This window comes from Benincasa hispida, chromosome 10, assembly GCF_027475165.1.
Source record: "Benincasa hispida cultivar pf3 chromosome 10, pf3_genome.v1.1, whole genome shotgun sequence".
Classification (NCBI taxonomy): Eukaryota; Viridiplantae; Streptophyta; class Magnoliopsida; order Cucurbitales; family Cucurbitaceae; genus Benincasa; species Benincasa hispida.
This window is the reverse complement of record NC_143487.1, coordinates 34,813,598-34,836,575: the sequence shown is the minus strand read 5'-3', so window position 1 is coordinate 34,836,575 and position 22,978 is coordinate 34,813,598. Positions and strand designations below refer to the sequence as shown.

At 38.4% G+C, this 22,978-nt stretch overlaps 1 protein-coding gene across 1 annotated transcript; it reads left to right on the top strand.

Moving 5' to 3' along the window:
* Window positions 1–3,734: 3,734 nt before the first annotated feature.
* Window positions 3,735–21,567, top strand: LOC120088040 (Sodium Bile acid symporter family). Its single transcript, XM_039045063.2, has 14 exons — window positions 3,735–4,051; window positions 4,158–4,269; window positions 4,365–4,472; window positions 4,555–4,622; window positions 5,390–5,468; window positions 12,072–12,130; window positions 12,221–12,289; window positions 18,889–19,002; window positions 19,673–19,694; window positions 19,951–20,018; window positions 20,451–20,536; window positions 20,663–20,792; window positions 21,113–21,214; window positions 21,293–21,567. The coding sequence occupies exons 1-14, from the start codon at window positions 3,863–3,865 to the stop codon at window positions 21,365–21,367; spliced, it is 1,281 nt and encodes a 426-aa protein (XP_038900991.1). The 5' UTR covers window positions 3,735–3,862; the 3' UTR covers window positions 21,368–21,567.
* The last annotated feature ends 1,411 nt before the right edge of the window (window positions 21,568–22,978 follow it).

Below are 22,978 nucleotides of genomic sequence, written 5' to 3'. Positions count from 1 at the left end.
AACATACAACTCATTGGTATGAGGATATGATGATTAGTCTTACCCCCATATAGTGCATTATAAACAAAAACACATCCATCACTCTTGCATATGGAAATGGGCGAACGGTCATACACTAAGAAAAGTACATAGAAAGCAAACTACCTAGCAAAAGGAAATACATAAGATGAAAGTATAGTAAAAGGAGGTGGAGGCGAACATGTGACCATGGGCAACACGTCCTAGACAAGTATGACCGTGACACATAGCGTCTAGTGTCAAATTGAGATTGGAGTAGCTAGTGATCCACAAGGAGTTGGTTTAAAATTGTGCAATAGAGTTTCAGGTGGCTCTTTAAGTCAGAGTCTGCTGTTGTATTTTGTTTTACGTAGTTTAAGTTTTAAAGATTTATGTATGTATTTAGTTAAATGGTTGGACATGTAAACATAAACCTTTAGTTGGACAAATGGACTATTTTAGAATGAACATATATATATAAAAGGGTTGATATTTATCGTTTTTCACCTCTCTTTCTAAGTTAAAAAGTTAATATATGAGGGGGTGTGACAATAGACCAATTGTGGCAAACTACTATAAAATTCTCAGGATAAATTTCTTTATCCACTTCCTTTCAATTTTGCAATTAATTTATTATTATGGTTTAGTGCATAAAATTAATTGCAATATATGTTCTTGAAATTAATTGCTTATATTAGTCTATTTTGATTACCAGTTCTTCAATTTACATATCATTTACCATTTACTAGAATTAAATATGGTGCTTAAAAATGTTAGTTTTATTGATTATCCAGATTGAATTTATTTGTATGAAATTATAGTTAAATTTTTTTTAATTTAATACAATTGGGGGTAGGGGATTTGAACCACAAACCTTATAATTTTTAGAACACTTGTATGCCAATTAAGCTAATTTCGATTTGGCAAAATTATAGTTTAAATTAATTGCTAACAAAAAGTTTGTTGATTTTTTTAATTGGGTAGGGAAAATATTAGGAAAATTTGTACGGATGACCCAATTTCTGGGTCCAAAATGTCAAATGACCCATTTTAAAAAAATAATGTCAATTGACCCCTTACTGACATCATCGTCATACCAAATTACGTAAATTACCATTACATCAGTCTCACAAGGTAAATCTCGCTATCTTATGACCCATGCCCACTCAACCCATCCTCGAGCACACGTCATGCTCACCTTGCCCACGTGCCATGCCCACCCACCCTGCACGCCATGCCCACCGATGACCACCCGCCCACCCTTACACTAGCATTTGTGCACGACATGCATCACCCCTATGCTCGCCATCCCCCACGTGCCTTCCTCCCTCATCCAACGCTCAACATCAATCCTTTTCCCAAAGATACATGAAGGTTATGTTTATCCATGGAGGTTAGCATATATTAAGAAAGGAGTAGGTTAGATATTGTAAAGGCCTAACTTCAAATTGGATTGATTCTTAAATCATTGGGTAAAGTGTATATTAACTAGTGAGGTTTTGTAGTTGCACATGGTTGAAGAGAACCATGGTGTCACCCGGTCTAAGCTTAAGCGGCCATAGTCCCTCTAAGAAGCTGGTCGCGGAGGGGTACCTCCGCATAGCTAGTTAGCAAGCTGAGGTCTCGTTCGTTAACGGAATTAACCAGACAAATCGCTCTACCAACTAAGAACGACCATGCACCACCACCCATAGAATCAAGAAAGAGCTCTCAGTCTATCAATCCTTACTATGTCTGGACTTGGTAAGTTTCCCCGTATTGAGTCAAATTAAGCCGCAGGCTCCACTCCTGGTGGTACCCTTCCGTCAATTCCTTTAAGTTTCAGCCTTGCGACCATACTCCCCCTGGAACCCAAAGACTTTGATTTCTCATAAGGTGTTGGCAGAGTTCTTAAAGCAACATCCGCCAATCCCTGGTCGGCATCGTTTATGGTTGATGTGATTGCTTGTCAATGTACAAATGGTTTGACAATTTTAATTAGTTTAAAATTAAGGGTAATTGTAATTGGTAGCAATTTTAAGAATAATAACTAAGTGTATAGCAACATTTTAAAAAATTGCAAATATAGCAAAGTCTATCAGTGACAGACTTGTATGGTCTATCATTGATGGTCCGTCAATGATAGACCGTGAGAGCAACTATAGAAGTCTATCGCTGATAAACTTTGCTATATTTGTAATTTTTTAAAAATGTTGCTATATACGCTAATATTTTGAATATGATTACTATATTTGTAGCTATCCCTTTAATTACCCTAATCGTCTTTTTTAGGGTTGCCATATTGATCCTACATCTTGTTGCCCGTGTTTCCTCTATCATACCTACTTTGTCCAATGAGAACCATAATGAAATTATGTCTACTACTATTCCAGTTACTCGACACCTTTGATAATCTAATTTATACTAATATTGTATCCTTTAGAGATAAATTCTTTTGAAGGGTCTCCAAATGGGGTGACTCAATATTCAACTACCAATGCCACTTCAAAACTACTTTTGCTCCTCTTCTAGCGCCTCCCATTCCTACTCATCCTATGGTTGCTCAAGGTAAGAGTGATCTTTTTAAGTTTAAGATTTACTTGATTTATTATACTCGTGTTGAACCATATGATGTTAAGGAAACTCTTAAAACACCTTTATTTGAAACATGTCATTGAAGATGAATATTATGCTCTTATTAAAAATAACACTTGGGAGTTGGTTCTTAAGTCAATTGATAAGAAAATTGTAGGTTATAAATGGAAGTTTAAAATAAAACGTCACTCTGATGGCACCATTGCTTGCTATAAAGTTCGTTTAGTTGCTAAGAGGTTTCATCAAACTCTTAATATTGATTACACAAAAAAATTTAGTCATGTCGTTAAGCTTCTGACTATATATATTCTCTTAACTTTAACTTTGATGAAAGGTTGGTCCATGCCTATTCGATGTTAATAATGCTTTTCTTCATGACTTATTCACTTAATCTATCTTTGTGGAGCAACTTTCTAGTTTTCGACAATCTAGCCTTGTTCCATTGGCGTGCAAACTTAGAAATAGATTAAAAAATATATATACTTATCTTAATTATTTAGTTAAAATAATTTCTTAAATATAAAATGTCATTTTTAGTAATTTGGTAATCCTAAAATCACTTCTAGAACAAAAAATAATAATTCAAAATTACTTTTATGCATATAAAAATTACTTTTAAAAGTTAGAAACAAATATAAAAATAAATTATATCTAAATCTTTTTTAATAAAATCACTACTTCAACCATTACTATTGCTCGTATCTTAGAAAGTATTTCACTCCAATTCAACTCATGAATACACTTATTTTAAAATTAAGTGATGAAAAAGATTTAAATTTTAAAAAATAAGTATATGAATAATGAAATTGGAACTTAAAACAACTTTTTTGGAAAAAACTAGGGGTGTTTGGGATATTAAAACCCAAATCGTATTTGAGACTCAATTATAACTTAATGTTTCAATATGATGTATATTATGAACATTTGAGAAGATTTGTTAAGATTGCAACAATTACGATTTCTCTTAAAATACAATAATGGAGTGAGAAATTGAATCTATGATTTCTGGAGATAAAGTGCATGCCAATACAATTAAGTTGGCGACAACCATTTTGACCAATGGAGTAGTGAACATAGCCTAAATTATTTTACAATTACATCGCAACCGTCCAGCTGTGAAAATTAGGGGAAAATATTCCCATCCATTCGGCATTCAAACGCCCAGAAAATATTGCTTCAAAAAAAAAAAAATAAATAAAAAAAAAAGAAAATAAAAAAGGAAAAAAAAAGAGAAACGCCTAGAGAACAGTGCTCACCATCACTCGTCTCCTTGCTCTTGCTCAACGGTCATATGGCGTTGGTGGGAACCAAATCCCTCCATAGTCTTCTTGTTTCGTCTCATCGGAGCAATCCACCGGCCTTTTGTCTCCAAATTTCTCGTTATTCCTCTAATGGTGCACCCTTGGGTTCCAGTTCTCTCGCTTTGAATCGTAAACGCCAAATTTATAGTCCCATCAGAGCCTGCGGATTACCCGATAAGGTTGTGATCTCTTCCTTTGGATCTTTGTCAATGTTGAAACTCGTACATCGATTTCTTTTCCCTGCATGTAATGGCTTTAAGATGAGATTTTATCACTGTGATTCAGAAAGACGATGGTGGAAGGATAAACGAACCTGCCAGTGTTTCGGGTTCGGAAAATAGGGTTACTTGGTTCGAGGCCTTATCGACTTTTGCAAATAATAATTTTCTTCCTCTAGGTAAGTTGAAGACTTATTGTTTTTATTTCCATTCAATTGGAATTATATTTATTCTGTCAGCTTGTCGTAATTTTGTTCCTCAATTCAATATGTAGCTCTTGTCACTGGTGTAGCAGTAGGAGTTGCAAATCCGAGTCTTGGATGTCTTGCTGACAGGTATTATCTCTCAAAGTTTAGCACATTTGGGATATTTGTCATTTCAGGTTAGGAACCGTTACTAACTATCCACATTAAATCTAAATTTTGTTCTGTAATCTATTATTTATACATGATGTGATTACGCAGGATTGACTTTGCGTACTTCAGAAATTAGTGCCTCAGTGGAGGCATGGCCTGTTGCAGTTTATGGGCTTGTATGATTCTCACTTATAATCTTCCATTATATTTTTTTTTGCCTGTAAGTTTATTCTTTGAGTATATTCATATATTCATATTGTTTATAATTAAGTTTTTTCCCCTCCATATTTTTTCTTTTGAAATGTGGTTTCATTTTTGTATGTGAAAGCCCATGCGTGTACAAATTTTCCATTATTGGCAATGTGACTTTCCACGCATTAAAATTTAATTTGTTATCTGTTTCATCATTTCCTGATGCTCATGTATTTCGAGTGATAATGCAATTCATGTTACCTGACTTATTATCATTTAGACTTTTATTTATTCATCCTGCTTTTAGCTCTTGGCTAACTAGTTTGAAGAGGTTTTCTACAATGCAGTTGAATGTTTAAGTTTTGTACACTGAATTTGGATGCTCGAGTTGCAGATGACTCTTTTTCTCCATGTTGACCTTTGGGAGTGGGGTGTGATGGTTGCTCTTTTAGTACTTACTATCTTCATGTTTGGTATAAATGAAGGGACCAAAGAGATTATTACAGATCATGTTCACTAAGAAATAACTCGAAATTGGATCTTGGTCTTTCTGAGATTGTCCCTTTTTATAGTAATAAGATGTTTTCTTGACTCTCATTTTCTTTTTCCAGATAAATTGAATATCCTTGTTCATGGGTAGTTTTTATGGCATATTCAATGCATGGGTATCATTTTGCACTGTTGTATTAATTTCGGTATATTTGTTGAGCTTGTATTTACACACACTCTCTCTCTATTGTTTTTTTGTCAGGCTTCGATTCTTTTGCTTACTCCATATTTTTCTAGGCTGATATTGCAAATTCATCTTCAACCTCAAGAATTTGTAACAGGTTTCTTTATGAAATTATTTTTAGCCATTGCATGACAGGTTAGAACTCTTGTCACATGTCCCTTATCCAAAAAAAGGGACCAGTTAGCCATTCAGATTTTCTTGGTCTATCTTCTACGTAAAACTTGAAGTTGCTAGCTTCATGATGCAAGCATAAAACTTTTTGATGAAAATAGAAGAGGAAGGAGAATAGAAACACACAAATAATTTACGTGGAAAACCCTAGGCCAGGGAGAAAAAACCATGATCTAGACTAGTTTTTTATTATTCAAGTGATCCAGAAATACAAGAAGACTTGCTCAAATAAATAGACAGACAGGAAGCCTTAGGCCCATAAGAGAATTACAAATAAGCCCCTAGGGCAAACCAACCCTTTTCGACACTCCCCCTCAAGTTGGGATGTAAATATCAATCAGATCCAACTTGCTGATACAATAATCAAAACTCTGTCTTAATAACTCCTTTGTAAGGACATCTGCAATCTGCTGATTAGAAGGGAGGTAGGGAATGCATATGCTCCCATTGTCCAGTCTTTCTTTGATGAAATGTCAATTTCGACGTGTTTGGTCCTATCGTGCTGGACCGGATTGTTTGCAATACTTATTGCTACTTTATTATCACAGAACAATTTCATTGGAAGCTCACTGTCTTGTCGAAGATCTGTCAACACTTTCTTCAACCAGATTTCTTCACATATCCCCAAACTCATGGCCCTGTACTCGGCTTCTACACTACTTTTGGCAACCACTCCCTGTTTTTTACTTCTCTAAGTGACTAGATTGCCCCAGACAAAAGTGCAATACCCAGACATAGACTTTCTATCAACAACAGACCTAGCCCAGTCCGAATCAATATATGCGTCTATGCCACATTTACTTGACTTCCTGAACAATAGGCCCTTACCAGGAGTACCCTTCAGATATCGTAGATGCGTTCGACGACTGTCATATGTTCCTTGTAGGGAGCTTGCATGAACTGACTGACAACACTCACTGCATATGATATATCAGGTATCGTGTAAGATAATATATCAACTTCCTGACTAATCGCTGATATCTCTCTTTACTGACAGGAGCTCCATTGTTAACATTGCTCAGTTTGGCATTATACTCCGCAGGGGTGTCTACAGGTTTACACACAACCATTCCTATTTCTTTGAGGAGATCCAGAGTATACTTTCGTTGTGAGATAGAGATACCCTCCTTCGATTGAGCCACCTCCATCCCAAGGTAATTTTTCCAGATCTTTAATTTCAAATTCTTCAGCCATCTTTGTTTTAAGTCTCATAATTTCACCAATATCATCACCGATCAATACAATGTCATCTACATAAACAATAAGTACTGAGATCTTTTCTGAACTAGACTTCTTTGTAAACAACGTGTGATCTGAGTGCCCCTGATCATACCCCTGTGCTTTAAATAAATGTGGTGAATCTATCAAACCAGGTTCTTGGAGACTGTTTCAACCCATACAATGACTTCTTCAATCTACAAACCCAATGCTTAAACTGGTTCTCGAAGCTGGGTGGAGGGCTCATATAGACTTCTTCGAGTTCTCCATTAAGAAACGCATTCTTCACATCCAATTGGTGCAAAGGCCAATCTTTACTAACAGTAACAGATAACAGCACCCGGATCGTATTGAGTTTGGCTACAGGGGAGAATGTCTTAGAGTAATCAATACCAAAGGTTTGAGTAAAGCCTTTGGCTACCAGTCTTGCCTTGTATCTGTCAATCGAGCCATCGGATTTATACTTAATAGTAAAAACCCATTTACATCCAACCGTCTTGTGCCCCTTAGGAAGAGCAACCTGTTCCCATGTCTCATTTTTTTCTAGAGCACTCATCCATAACTGCAGCCTTCCACTCAGGAGCTTCCATGACGACATGTATATTAGTTGGAACCATTACCATATCTAGACTGGTAGTGAGAGCCTTGAACTTGGGAGGTAAGTTATTATGTCATGTAACTATGCATAGGGAACTTCGTACATGATTTAGTTCCTTTTCTCAAGGCAATGGGAAGATTGAGAGACGCATCACGACTTTCCTCTTCTCCAGGTTTCTTACTGCAGCTAATCGTCTGATCTATGGATCTTTCTTTAGAAGGACTTCCCACACAATCACCTTCCCTTCCACTGTTCTCGTTTGCTGGAGTTATTTCCTCAGTGTTGTTCTTTCCATCAGTTTCTTCATCCTCCTCAATTCCTTTTATTTTCTCATCATTGTCACCAATTTCTATATCTCTGTCCACTCTGCAATTATTAGTCTCAACACAATCATCAGTATCACAAACAGGGATGTTCATACTTGGAGCTGAGACCAAGTTAGACTTATGAACTGGAGCCGGAGAAACGACAGGCGACACTATTTCCTTCCTGAGATTCTTCCTGTAGTATGTTATCCAAGGGACTTGATTAGTGGGAAGAACAGGACCAAGATGTTCAGGTTCAGTCGACACCTCTAGGGGAATGGAATACGTGGACCAGTTAGCCTCTTCACTAGGACTCTCCTCCTGAAGAGGACTAATGGGAAAGAAAGGCCGATCCTCGAGAAAGGTGACATCCATAGACACAAAGTATTTTCGAGACGAGGGATGATAACACTTGTACCCACATTGATGGAAAGGGTACCCAACAAAGACACATTTTTGGGCACGAGGAGTAAATTTCGTACGGTTGGGACCGTGAGTATGGACGAAGACAACACATCTAAACACTCATAGAGGTACGTCAGGGATTAACCGGGTGTTGGGATATGACTCTTTGAAACAGTCAAGGGGAGTATGAAAGGCTAAGACACGGGAAGGCATGCGGTTGATAAGGTGGGCTGCAGTGAGGATAGCATCACTCCACAAATAGGAAGGAAGAGAGGTAGATATCGTAAGGGAACGAGCGACCTCTACCAGATGCCTATTATTTCTCTCGGCTACTCTGTTTTGTTGGGGAGTATAGACACACGAGCTTTGATGGACAATCCCTTTAGAGGCTAGGAAGTCCCGGAACGAGTTATTAACAAACTCACGCCTGTTGTCACTTCGTAAAATGGCAATTTTTATGTTGAACTGGGTTTCTACGGTCGCATAGAATTGTTGGAAAACAGAGGACACCTCAGACTTATCGGTCAAAAGAAAAACCCTGGTCAGTCTGGTGTGATCGTCAATAAAGGTGACAAACCAACGCTTGCCTGTAGAGGTAGTGGTTGGTGAGGGACCCCAGACATCACTGTGGATAAGACTGAAAGGTTTGGACGGTTTTTAAGGTTGAGAGTGAAAAGAAACATGACTTTGTTTAGCCCGGATACACACATCACAATGTAAGGATGATAGATTAATATTATGAAATAAATGCAGAAAAAGAGACTTCATATATTGAAAATTGGGATGTCCTAGACGGTAATGCCATAACATAAAATCAGTTTCAGTAGTAGAGAAATTCAAAGAAATAAAACTAGTCCTATAACCATCCCTAAAAGAAGTTTCATCAGTCAGGAAATAGAGCCCCCTATCGTGCCGGGCAGTGCCAATCGTCGTCCCCGAGCTCAGATCTTGAAACAAAACAATGTCGGGTAAGAAAACAGTCCAGGTCCCTTGTAATTTTATTGATAGATAATAAGTTGTATGAAATTCTAGGAACATGCAACACATCACGCAATATTAGACCCTCAAAAGGAGAAAGATGTCATTTTCCCGCGACAAGGGCAAAGGACCCATCTGTGATTCTAATCTTTTCATTTCCAGCGCTTGGGTGATATGATATAAAATGATCAGAAGAACAGGTCAGGTGATCTGTTGCTTTGGAATCCACAATCCAGGGTCGTTTTCCATTAATTCTAATAAAACCAAAGGATGGAGTCGTACCTGAATGTGCAATCGCACTGACCCCGACAACACTTAAGTTACTTTGACCGTCAGCTTGAGGTTGAGCCGAGGCCTTGTCATTCGCCGAGTCGCTTACCAGAGCCCGTCTAGGACCTTGTCCTGTGACTGACGTTGTTTGTAATTTGAAGGTTTTCCATGCAACTTCCAGCACGAGTCTTTTGTGTGCCATGGTTTTTTGCAATGGTCACAAACAGGTGGAGGTTTCTTGTCACTGTCAGATCCGGAGGACTTTGTGGCAAAAGCAGTAGCGTCAGTAGATGTAACTACTGAAATATTCATTGCACTAGACCTGTCTTCTTCCAGGCGTATTTCAGAGCACACCTCCATCAATGATGGTGTAGGACGTTGGCCCAATATCCTGCTGCGAACCCCGTCAAACTTCGGATTTAGCCCAGCCAGAAAATCATACACTCGATCAACTTCCTCAATTTTGGAATACTGAGTCCCGTCATGTGTACACTTCCAGATATCTCACGGCATAAGTCTATTTCTTGCCATAACAGGGATAATTTGTTGAAGTACGACGTTACGTCCATAGTCCCTTGCTTACATTCATGGACTTGCTTGCGTAAGGTATAAAGGCGGGATGCATTCTGCTTCTTTGAATACAGCTGCTGTACTGCATCCCAAATGTCTTTGGCAGTCGCCGTATAAAGTAACGGTCTGCCAATTTGAGGTTCATGCTATTCACCAGAACTGACCATAGCAATGAATCTTTTGCTTTTCCAGATATGTTCTTGGGGGTTACCAGGTTCAGGTTTGGGTATCTCCCCAATTAGATAGCCAAATTTTTGTCTTCCTTCCAGAGCCATTCTGATGGATTGCGACCAAGAGAAATAATTTTGGCCATTCAGCTTTTCTCCAATAATAATTCCTGCAGAATGTCCCATTGATCCAGACAATAAATTTGCAGTAGGTAAAGAATGGAGAGAGTTTACTGGGTTCTCGGAGCACAGTTGAAGATTGGATGGCTCCAGTTGAGCACTTTGTGAATTCGTGCCAAGAATCGACCCAAGATTCGCGAGTTGTTGCTGAAGAAAAACAAATCTTTTTTTAATCTCATCAGGACACACCCCATTCACAACTGTTGAAGAGTTTGCCGGAAAAGTGATAGGACCTGTGCCACTGCAGTCGGATTGGACCGGTTGATCCACCGGCGGCTGCTGTTCAGAGACGAAGCCGACGAAGCCGCTGCTGGTCGAGCCAAGGAAATCGCTGCGGCTTCCTGTCTGTACCCAAGGGTTTGCCGTGAAGAAGGTCTGCTGCGGTCGAGTTTGGATGCCGTCGACGGATCAGGTCTGCGCGGATGGCTGGGCTTCGATCAAATCTAGATGCCGAAAATCGTTTGCACCCAAGAGATCAACGGATCCGCTGCTGAAGTAGGGTTGGGCACCGCCATCGATGGGGTTTTTTCTATGCGCAATCGGAGCGTTGTTGACGTGACGGGGCTGGGTGCGTTCCTCCGCGACCGGCCGCGATCCTCCATGGCTGGGCACGACCCGATCTGTCCGTTGATGGATTGGGTTGTTTGTTCGGCGGCACTCATTTGTTGAAGAAGACGTGGTAAGGCAGCCTCTAGGTACTGTTGGACAGCTTCCTTAATCGTGTCAGCTATCTTGGAGTTGGTCGTCGAAGGAGACTCATCAATGGCGGCTAGGATTTCGTCGCCTTGCTCTGATACCATGATGAAAATAGAAGGAGAATAGAATTACACAAATAATTTATGTGGAAAACCCTAGGCCAGGGAGAAAAAACCACGATCTAGACTAGTTTTTTATTATTCAAGTGATCCAGAAATACAGGAAAACTTGCTCAAATAAATAGATAGACAGGAAGTCCTAGGTCCATAAGAGAACTACAAATAAGCCCCTAGGGCAAACCAACCCTTTTCGACACTTTTAAACTATCATTTGTTGGGTTTAGGAAAGAAAAGTTAGAACTATCACATTCAATTTTAAAATGAGGTATAATTTGATAATACTCGCATTGGCTGAAAATTCTAAATGGTTTTCTCCTAGAACATGAACATTATATTGGTATAAGATAAATTTGGAATTGATAATCATAGTTTTATCAAGAGTTTGGTCTAATAAAGGTTCGTGCAGTGGCCATATATGCATCCTAGTATTTACTTTACTTAGTGATCCAGTTAGCCTTAAGGCCTTTAACCAAATTCAGTGGACCTTTTGTATGGATAATTGAAAAATCAGTTGCTTATTTAAAATATACTCATTTACACCAGTGTTCTACGTTTGCCCGATAGAAAGAATGTATAATGCTGCCAATTTAACAATTTAATAGGTCTTTTTTCTTTAAAAAAATTGTAATCACTGTTGGTGTATAATGTCTTCTTAGGGTAGAGAGTGTTCACCTTATCCTGTATCTGGCAACAAATGATCTCTACTGTCGCGTCAAATTGATGCTATTGTCATAGGAAATGGTCATTGAGGGAAGAAGGTACAAATTCAACTAACTTGAGGACTGCTAGAAGTTTAATATTTCCAATTTGATGTGGAACTCCAAGATAATACACTGATTTGTAAAAAAGTTGCAAATACCTTGCAATGCAATTTGGAAAATATTTTTTTAGACATAAAACTCAGTTTCATTAATAGGGATCAATATGCAACTCTTCGGGATTTCTTTTATGGTTTACTCTCTTTTTTGAATAAGGAACCAACTTTCCCTTCAATCTAACCCATTGTTTCTCTACTGTTTACAGGATTAGCAATATTTTCCTGCATGCCTACTACATTATCAAGTGGTGTGGCACTAACTCAGGTACAAAAGTTGCTTCCCCCACCCCAAAGAAAAAAAATTATGATGTTAAATATTCTCTGTTCTTATTGCATTTATGTTTTTCAATTTCAGCTTGCTGGTGGGAATTCTGCACTTGCTCTGGCAATGACAGTGATATCAAATATGTTAGGAATATTGGCTGTGAGTTTAAAATATCCTTAACTTTCTTCGTGTAAATTTAGAAGAATCACTGTACTAATTTTCTAAATCCACTTTCAGAGCTATTTTTCATCAATCATTTCCCAAAAATTGTGCATTGATTCTAAAGCATGGTCTTTTGTGGTTTTTAATAAACTATAGTGGTCCTTTATATGATTATGTATAATCTGCATTTAAAGTGGATGTACTAGTCTAGTACCATAACTAACCACAGGATACCTACTGTGTATCTCAGTTTATGATAATTTTGCTTCACGTGCCAGCCACTTCATGGTGTTTAAAATCACACCATTCCTCTAAATCGAGGTCTCTCATAATCCTTTCTTAAATATTGAGGATTGCTCCATACATGCTTCTGTACACAGTTGGGTTATAAGGTGAGTCAAGTTTAGATAGACCTTGAATTGCAGAATTCAGCCAAATCACCTTAAGTGAAGAGATCATTTGCCATATATTTGATTTCCATTGAATCAGCTCAATTTAAGGGGACTAGCCAACAGAAGAGCCAATGTTTTATTATTATTTTATAAGAAACATATTTGATTATAAGAAATGATTGTACAATCTCCCAGACATCCAAAAACCTCTCGCTTTTCTTTCCAGCCACTTTTTCTGTTTTCTTTTCATAAAGCTACTTTCATGACATTCATCCACACACTTGAAAAGGGCATCGTAGCAGCCAGAGTTGACACGTATTTTCTAGTTGTTGAAATACGTTGAATTAGCCCTAAGGGCATTTTTGTAGTTTACACTATATTTGCTAAATTAGGGTTTCACCTCATCCTATTTATATCTGAGGTTGGGGTCACTTATATGTATGACATTAAAAATAATAAGGCCTTTTCTATCGTGGTTTTTCTTCCCTGAATTAGGGTTTTCCACGTAAACCCCTTGTGTCGTTTCTTTCTTTTCTATTTCAATATGGTATCAGAGCAAGGTGATGAAACCCTAGCCCCGATAGAAGAAACTCAGTCATCAAACTTGATAGGTGAAGGTACACTGGCAGACACAACTAATGTGGCTGTGATTCAAGCAGCAGTTGATCGATATCTCCGAACCATCTTAAACCCAGCGCAACCCAACCCATCTGGAGCCCCGCTGCTAGATTTCAATAACCCAGTCGGCGCGCACCTTGGACAGGTTCAATCGCCGAGCATCATCAACTCAGTCGGCGCGCATCTCGGACCTCAAACTCGGCTTGGATCGCGTTCGATACAGGGCTCTGGTGGATTCGCTCCAGCCGGCGCGCCAAACAGCTTCCAGACGTAGCAGACGCAGCCGTTCCAGCCGAACATCGTCGATGAGGGTCCTTCGACTTCACACGCGATCGGTTCTTCGACTTCACACGCGCTCGGTCCTTCGACTTCGCATACGCTCGGTCCTTCGACTTCACACACGATTGGCCCTTCAACTTCGCACGCGATCGGGTTTGCTCCAGCTGTCGGGTCGGGTCAGATCGACGCGTTTTCTTCAACCTTGCAACTGATCGTCAAGCCCTCTGTCCATTACCCACCGTCGCAACCGTCTGGGAGCAACACCGATCATGGGCCGCCATATTTTGCCGCTGGTGGGATTCCGACAGTAGCCTCTTCACAGTACCATGGTGGACAACCTCTTCCTCATGTGTACCCAGTTCAACCTTAGTTTCGAATGAACGATTCCGTTGAAGAAAATCCCATGACCTATGGACAAACACTTTAGATCTGAATCTCATGGGGAACTCCAACAACAATTGGTTAGTCTCCAACAATAGATGGCCGCCCTTGGAGCCAGATTGAATGGCCATGATTCTTCCCCGATGTATTCAGAAAATCCGGTATCAATGTTTCCTATCCTACTACTAATCTTTTATTTGGAACTATAGGAAACTCTGCAGGAATGATCACGGGAGAGAAGCTGAATGGACAAAATTACTTCTCTTGGTCCCAAACAATTAAAATGGTTCTTGAGGGATGCCATAAGTTTGGATATTTGACTGGAGAGATACCATGACCGAATCTTGGGGATCCTCAAGAGCGTGTCTGGAAGGCAGAGGATTCTTTGCTTCACTCGATGTTGATCAGTAGCATGGAACCACAAATTGGGAAACCTTTACTCTATTCAGCCACTGCCCGAGATATTTGGGATTCAGTCCGACGGTTATATTCGAGGCACCAAAACGCATCCCGCCTATATACTCTACGTAAACAGGTTCATGAATGCAAACAAGGGAGCATGGATGTAACGTCGTACTTCAGCAAGATGTCTTTGTTATGGTAAGAAATGGATTTATGTCGGGAGATCATCTGGAATTGCCCGCAAGATGGAATTCAATACTCAAAGATAGAAGAAGTTGAGCGTGTATGATTTTCTTGCAGGGTTGCACCCCAAATTTGATACGGTTCGGAGTCGAATACTAGGGCAGAAACCAATACTGTCTCTCATGGAGGTCTGTTCAGAGGTTAGATTGGAAGAAGATAGATCGAGTGCAATGAATGGGCCGGGTGTTACCACTGTAGAGTCAGCTGCCTTTGGGGTGAAATCCGTTGGATCTGATGGTGACAAGCAGAATAGTAAAACACTCCTAGTGTGTGAGCATTGCAAAAAACAGTGGCACACGAAGGATCAGTGTTGGAAACTGCATGGTCGTCCTCTGAATGGTAAACGTCGCTCTCCAAATGACAAGTCGAAATCTGGTCGTGCTCTAGTGAGTGAATCAGTTGAGGAGGCCGCACAACCACAGCCTCCAGTGACCAACCCTGGTGATTCAGGTACCATAGGGATCGGAACAATTGCTCAATCAGGTAACCCTCAATCTTTTAGTTTTCTTGTTGAAGGGAATATGTTATGGATTCTAGATTCAGGAGCAACCGATCACGTGACTGGCTCATCCGACCGATTTCTCTCAATCCAAGCGCTGGAAATGAGAGGATTCGAATTGCGGACGGGTCCTTTGCTTCTGTTGCTGGAAAAGGCAGACTGTCACCATTTCAAGGATTAACTCTACAAAATGTCCTACACGTGCCCAAATTTCTTACAACTTGTTATCGATAAGTAAAATAACAAAAGATTTGAGCTGTAGAGTTGTCTTCTCACCAGATGCTGCCTTGTTTCAGGACTTGAGCTCGGGGAAGACGATTGGCACTGCCCGATATGACAGAGGCATCTATTTCCTTTCTGAAGATGCTTCCTCCAGGAGCTTGTTTAGGACTAGTCGTTTATCTTTTTTTACTATGTCTGAAAAAAATTATTTATTGTGGCATTTTCGTCTTGGACATCCGAGTTTTCAATATATGTGATATTTGTTTCCTCATTTATTCCATAATGCGAATGTTTCTTCATTATCTTGTGATGTCTGTATACGTGCTAAACAACCTCGTGTGTCGTTTGTTTCTCAGCCCTATAAACCTACCCAGCCTTTCCACCTTGTCCACAGTGATGTTTGGGGTCCTGCAAACATCTCTACCCTGTCTGGTAAACGGTGGTTTGTAACTTTCATCGATGACCATACCCGACTTACATGGGTATATCTCCTTGCTGATAAGTCCGAGGTTCTATCTACCTTCAAACAGTTTTATACCACTATATTAACACAGTTCAACACAAAGATTGCCATTCTTCGGAGTGACAATGGTCGTGAGTTTGTCAATCACACCCTCTAGGAATTCCTAGCGTCAGAGGGGATCATCCATCATAACTCGTGTGTATATACTTCACAACAAAATGGGGTGGTTGAACGGAAAAATCGCCATCTCATTGAAGTTGCTCGTTCCTTGATGATTCCAGCGTCTCTCCCTTCGTACCTGTGGGGAGATGCGGTTCTTACCGCAGCTCATCTCATTAATAGAATGCCTTCACGAGTTCTAAAGTTTCAAAGCCCTCTTGAGTGCTTCAAAGAATCCTATCAGTCTACCCGTCTTATTCCTGAGGTTCCTCTTCGTGTGTTTGGGTGTACAGCTTTTGTTCATACTCATGGTCCACACCGAACTAAGTTTGCTCCACGAGCTAAAAAATGTGTGTTTGTCGGGTATCCCCTTCATCAGTGAGGTTATAAATGCTTTCATCCATCTTCCAGAAAATATTTTGTCACTTTGGATGTCACGTTCCTTGAAGATAAACTGTTCTTTCCCGTTAGTCATCTTCAGGGAGAGACCACGAATGAAGAGAATAATAGTTCCACATACTCCATACTATTAGCTTCAATCTTGAGCCTAGTCTTAATATTCCTGAACTTGAGCCTAGTCCTAATATTCTTGGACCCAGTCTACCTAGTCTTGAACCTAATTCTGCTTCTGCTGTTCCCGTGTCTGTCCTTCCTACTAGACAAGTGCCTTGGATAACATACTATAGGAAGAATCTCAGAAAGGAAATTCAGGAAACCCTTGGTGTTCCATCGGAAAGTGTCCAAGCGTCGGAACCAGCTCAGGTTCAAGATCCTGTTGTTTCAGAGGAGATTCTTGAAGAAAAGTTTTTTGGGAACATAAAAAATGATGAGACGAGCTCAGAGAAGGTTGAAATTTCAGGAGGGCTGAAAGATCCTCAAGAAGATGCAGAATTGTCTCAGAAGTCTGATACTGAAGAGAGACAGACGAAAACTGACAATTATGATACCACTATGGATATGCCAATTGCTCTGAGAAAGGAAACCAGGTCATGTACAAAGTACCCTCTGCATAGTTTTCTGACCTATAGTAACTTCTCTCCTGATTTTAAGGCTTTCATTACCCAACTGGATGCTCTAGCAATATCTACCAGTGTACATGCGGCCATGGAAGTTCCAGAGTGGAAAGCAACAGTAATGGAGGAAATGAGAGCTCTCGAGACAAATAAGACTTGGGAGATAGTAGCTTTCCCTAGAGGTCACAAAACAGTTGGTTGTAAATGGGTGTTCACAGTGAAGTATAAGTCTGACGGAACGCTCGAGAGATATAAGGCCAGGTTAGTTGCTAAAGGGTTCACTCAGACGTATGAGATTGATTATTCAGAAACTTTTTCCCCAGTGGCTAAGTTAAACATGATTTGTGTTCTTCTGTCTGTCGCCGTAAATAAAGATTTGGCCCCTACATCAACTAGATGTAAAAAATGCCTTCCTGAATGGTGAGTTAAAAGAGGAAGTTTACATGAGTCCGCCTCCAGGTTTCGAAGCTAAGTTTTGGAATCATGTTTGCAAACTCAGGAAGTCCTTATATGGGTTGAAGCAGTCCCCTAAGGCATGGTTTGACAGGTTCACCGTGTTTGTTAAGTCCCAAGGGTTTGTTCAGGGGGCATTCTGATCATACCTTGTTTACCAAAAAATATCCTTAGGGAAGATTGCTGTGTTGGTGGTGTATGTTGATTACATCATTTTATCAGGAGATGACATGGCAGAAATTGCTAAGCTAAAACAGAGGATGACAGGTGAATTTGAAATCAAGGATCTTGGTAGTTTGAGGTATTTTCTCGGGATGAAAGTGGCAAGATCAAAAGTAGTAATATATGTATCTCAACGGAAATACACTCTAGACTTGTTGAAGGAAACAGGCATGACTGGATGCAAACCCATTGACACTCCTATTGAGGTCAATAGCAAACTGAAAAGCATTTCGGAAGGAGTTCCTGTGAATAAGGAGAGGTATCAACGCTTGGTAGGAAAACTGATTTATTTATCTCATACTAGGCCCGACATCTCTTATGCTGTGAGTGTGGTAAGTCAGTTCATGCAGAGTCCATATGAGGAGCACATGGAAGCTGTGACTCGAATTTTGAGATACCTGAAGTCCACCCCTGGGAAGGGTTTATTGTTCAAAAAATAGGACACACGGAGCATCGAGGCATATACTGATTCAGATTGGGCCGGATCTGTGACGGATAGAAAGTCAATCTCAGGGTACTGTACCTTTGTGTGGGAAAATTTGGTAACTTGGCGGAGTAAAAACAGGGTGTAGTGGCTAGAAGTAGTGCTGAGGCAGAGTATAGAGCTATGAGTCTGGGAGTGTGAAGAAATCTGGTTGCAGAAAGTTTTATCTGATCTTCACCAGAGTAGTCCGGGGCTCATGAAGCTGTATTGTGATAATAAGGTTGCCATCAGTATTGCTATAATCCCGTGCAACATGATAGAATCAAACATTTGGAAATTGACAGGCACTTTATTGAAGAGAAGTTAGACCGCAGAGCTATCTGTATTCCCTATGTACCTTTAGTCCAACAGGTTGCAGATGTTCTTACGATTATCGAGACAGACGTTTGAAGCTTGTATTAGCAAGTTGGGTCTTGTCGATATCTACGCCCCAACTTGAGGGGGAGTGTCGAAATACGTTGAATTAGCCCTAAGGGCATTTTTGTATACACTATATTTGCTAAATTAGGGTTTCACCTCATCTTATTTATATCTGAGGTTGGGGTCTCTTGTATGTATGACATTAAAAATAATAAGGCCTTTTCTATCGTGGTTTTTCTTTCCTGAATTAGGATTTTCCACGTAAACTCCTTGTGTTGTTTCTTTCTTTTCTATTTCAATACTAGCGTCCTTTATATTTTATTCCTTGAGATAATGTGTTCTGCTTAATTGTTACATTACTATCATCTAGATAAAGTTGACTTTCATTTCCTAAATTTTTCTGTAGATTCCATTTTCTATCTCAAAATTTATATCTGCTGGAGTTGGTATCACTGTTCCAACAAAGGAGTTACTCAGAAGTCTTGTACTTATCCTGCTAATTCCTCTCATTTTTGGAAAGGTGAGCTGATTTTTCTTTGAAGGAGTCCATTCTAAGAAACTTGTCTGAAAGCTTAATATATATCCCTTCTTACAGATCCTAGTTATAACTGTTAAGAACGGATGGTAAGGACACATGTAGTAGCATCTTGTGATAAAGTTGTTTAGAAATGAATATATAATTACTGTGACTTGTTTCTTGTGACAAGGAACTTTCCATCTTAGGCCTATAATAGCACGAGGCTTCCAATTCCAATTATGCACACAAATTACGCACACAAATTATCTGTAGCTTTCTCAACTTGGTTTTTTCATGTAAATAATTTGCAACAATGTAGACGATTCATCTACAATTTAGTTGTTTTTTAACCTGAAAGGGGCATTATATTGTAACTTAAATAAATAAAGGAATAAACCAACTCAGTTTTAAAGATGGTGTTCCTATTTTCTCCTTACCCTCTGCCTCCTTTTTTCTTTTTCTTTCTTTTTTTGTTTTTTGTTTATTTTATTTTATTTTTTTGCTAAAAGCTTTATTTAAGGCTGTGATATTGCAGAAAGTTCTTTGGTATACCATGAGATAGATCTTACGTATAACTAGTTTTTGAAATATGATTATGTCACTTGTTTTTTTCCCTTTGTTATTAAATAATTTTATTATTTATTTATTTCATCCTTTTCTTTTCTTTTGACAGATCTTGAGAGAGTCATTCAAAGGTGATTTCTTGTCAGTTTCATTTGCTTTCTTCAGTCCAAGTTTGCTTCTTTGCTACCTTGCATGAAGTGTGCGGACTTCATTTTGCAGAAACTGTTTAGAATGGTTGCCCATCATCTTTAATGTTTAACCCTAGAACATACTTTGAGAAGAAATTAGCCATAAAACGTTCGTAATTTATTATTATTATTATTATTATTATTTAATTGTTCTTCGAGTGTGCTAAGTTATTGTTTCTCTTCTTAATCTTCATTTTAGGAGTGGCTGACTTTGTTGATGGAAATCGAAAGCTTTTCCCAATGATTAGTGCAATTCTTCTCAGTCTCGTGAGACATGAATCATTATCATCGTCATTATTATTGTTATTATTTACTTCATGATTGCTCGAGTATTGTTTCCTCTATAAAACTGTATTTGTCTATTTATAAATACGAGATGCTCTAGTCATTTTTTATTCTTTTAATTTTTACATGGACAGTAAAATAATTGCTTAGGGCCTGTTTTCATTGATCTATGGTTTCAAATAAACTTTCAAAGTGTTTCAAAAACTATTTTGATTGGTTGTCAAACACTTCAATTTTTTCCAAAATGATTTATTTTCAAAATAGAACACTTGGAAAGGTAAACCAAACCACACCCTTAGTATAATGGGTAGCCATGTTGTTAACAAATAATTATTAGGTTCTACATGCTCTAATATTTTATTTGATGGCATCGTTAATTTTTGTTCTTTAATTAGACTAATATTTTAAGATCAGGTGCCATGGATGCAAGTGAGCAGATCAAGGTCACTACTTCTGATGGTCAAGCCTGAAATATTTCTCGCAGCCATAGGAATGGGAACGTAAGATACTAAAAAGCCTTCCTAGTTTCCTAATCTTTGCCCAACAAAGCATTAAATTTACAGGTCAATCACAATTTTCTTTCAGATTGATGCCGGTTAAAGACTGATACACTGTTGTATTTTCAGATTCTTGCATCTCGCCTTATTGGCCTTTAATGCTCTTGGTATACGAACCCTAGCAGCCTTTTCTGGTGGTAACGAGTCTATTTTCTCAAGGAGACAAAATGCTAGTGCCGTTCTGCTCGTGGCAAGTCAGGTACATAAAGACAAGTACATTTATAGTGCTTTTGAAAAACTCGTAAGATTGTTATAACATATCTATGTGGGAGAAAAGAAAAAGAAAGAAGAGTTCCTTTTTTTGTGTATGGTTGTGGTGATCTTGAGCATGGACACTTTAGTTTAGGTGATGTGTTTAATAGTTTCCACTAATGTGATTAGTAAAATAGACGTAGATACAAGACCGGCACTTATTGGATACATGTCAATTGCCAATCACTTTTTAAGCACAATAAAAGAAACGCGTCTTAGATAGTCAAGAACTTAATGTGGAGCCTCATATAAGCACATTCTTTGCAGAAAACTCTGCCTGTGATGGTGGCAGTCGTCGAACAGCTTCATGGTGCGCTTGGTGAATCCGGTTTGCTGGTTCTTCCATGTGTTGCGGCACATATAATCCAGGTTTCTCAGATTTTCCCCTTCGAGTTTCTAATAGTTAACTTTTCAGTTCGATTGACATGAAAGTATTCTTATTTGCAGATTATTATTGACTCCTTTCTTGTCAAGCTCTGGTTTGCTTCGGATGACTCATCAAATAATGTGAAGGTAACCTGATTGATGTAAGGACATTTGTTTAATATTGATAACTTGGCAACTTCTACCATTATGCTTGATGGAATACTCAGTCGATTAATGATACAAGATACTGGACATGTAAGTTGTTATTGGACACATGCTACTACTTTTTTTATACATATATTCGATTCAATCATATGTGGAGGTAGAGATTTAAAACCTCGAATCTTTTGATTGAAGTTATATTGCCTTAACCAGTTGAATTATATTATCACTTTCACATGGAGTGGAAAATTATGATGCTATGGTCATTTAGTTGGTAGAAAATTGATATTAATATCAAATGATGAGTCAGCATTGAGGTGGCAGAACTTTAGTATGCAAGATTAACCTCACTACCACACGCACACACTATTTTCATTTTTATAATCTCTGTCTGCTTTGTTTCTTTTCTTAATTTTGGAGCAAAGTTAAGAGATCCGTGCATCTAGATTAACGTTTAATATCATTCATTGTGAAGTTTAGTTGCTTTTACTTAAATTTACATACAGTTGCTTTAGAACGTGATGAAAACTATATTGAGATATTGCCTCCTGTGAATCACATTCTCTTTTTTCTATACGGATGGGCTTCTTTTGTACTCAACCATCGTGCAGTGATGGTCATTTTCCTCTTATCTTTTAAATGAGTTGAATTATACAATATATGTCGAGAGTAAGTTCTAGATATGTACCTACGTTTGTCAAACTCAATGTTCATCTAAATGATTTTAAAATGAAACTCGTGTTTATCTAATATTATTCAGGACAGTTGAGACCACAAAACCTCGTCCTACTCAAAGATTGCCCTACTAAATTCAAAGGTAGAATCGCCATGCTCTCTTTACTTCAATTTGTTGTTTACTTTGGAACAGTATTGTTTCATGGTTAATATTCCGTCTATCCTGTTGCTTTCATGGACTTGTCACTTGTCGTCAATATCTGGTTTTTACATTGGTTCTAAAAGTTAGTGGGTTAAGTGGTGGAAATGGAACACACCGTAAAAATGCAACACTTTGTAATTGAAAAATTAGGGTGAAAATTAACTGGGAACAATATCAAATTGCCCATAATCTTGACACTATCAATTTTGACGATAAACGTCTCTTTCATCAATTAAGAATCCTAAAAACTTAGATAAGTGGTGCGATTTTTACCTTTTGCCAAATTTCTCTTATTAATCCACAAGTTGTTGTAACAAGAAAATAACGTAATACTAATACTAATACTAATACTAATAATACTAATACTATACGATACGGATACGATTGGATACGGTGATTTGTCAATTTCTAAAAAACTAAGATACGGATACGTCTAAGGATGCATCACTATTATATATGTATATTTTTAATCTATATATTTCTAAATAACGAGGATATTGATACGTTGAAAATACATTTTTATTTTCTTTTTCTTTAAAAAAATCTAGGATATAGATAAAGTTAGCATACAAGTTAATAACAATGACACAAAATAGAATACCAACATTGGAATACAATGCAAAAAAGGTAACATCTAAGATATTGAAGTACAATAGTTAATAAAATGCAATAGAAAAGTGACTCATAGTGCAAAGAAGAAGAAGATTAGAGGGAGAAGTATGAAGATA

What these genes read in the sequence shown, in the direction of transcription:
- LOC120088040 (XM_039045063.2), top strand. Translation starts at nt 3,863, where the DNA reads ATGGCGTTGGTGGGAACCAAATCCCTCCATAGTCTTCTTGTTTCGTCT. An exon ending in TGGGATATTTGTCATTTCAG is followed by an intron (nt 4,473 to 4,554) that starts GTTAGGAACCGT and finishes GTGATTACGCAG; the next exon opens with GATTGACTTTGCGTACTTCA. An exon ending in GCAGCCATAGGAATGGGAAC is followed by an intron (nt 20,537 to 20,662) that starts GTAAGATACTAA and finishes TTGTATTTTCAG; the next exon opens with ATTCTTGCATCTCGCCTTAT.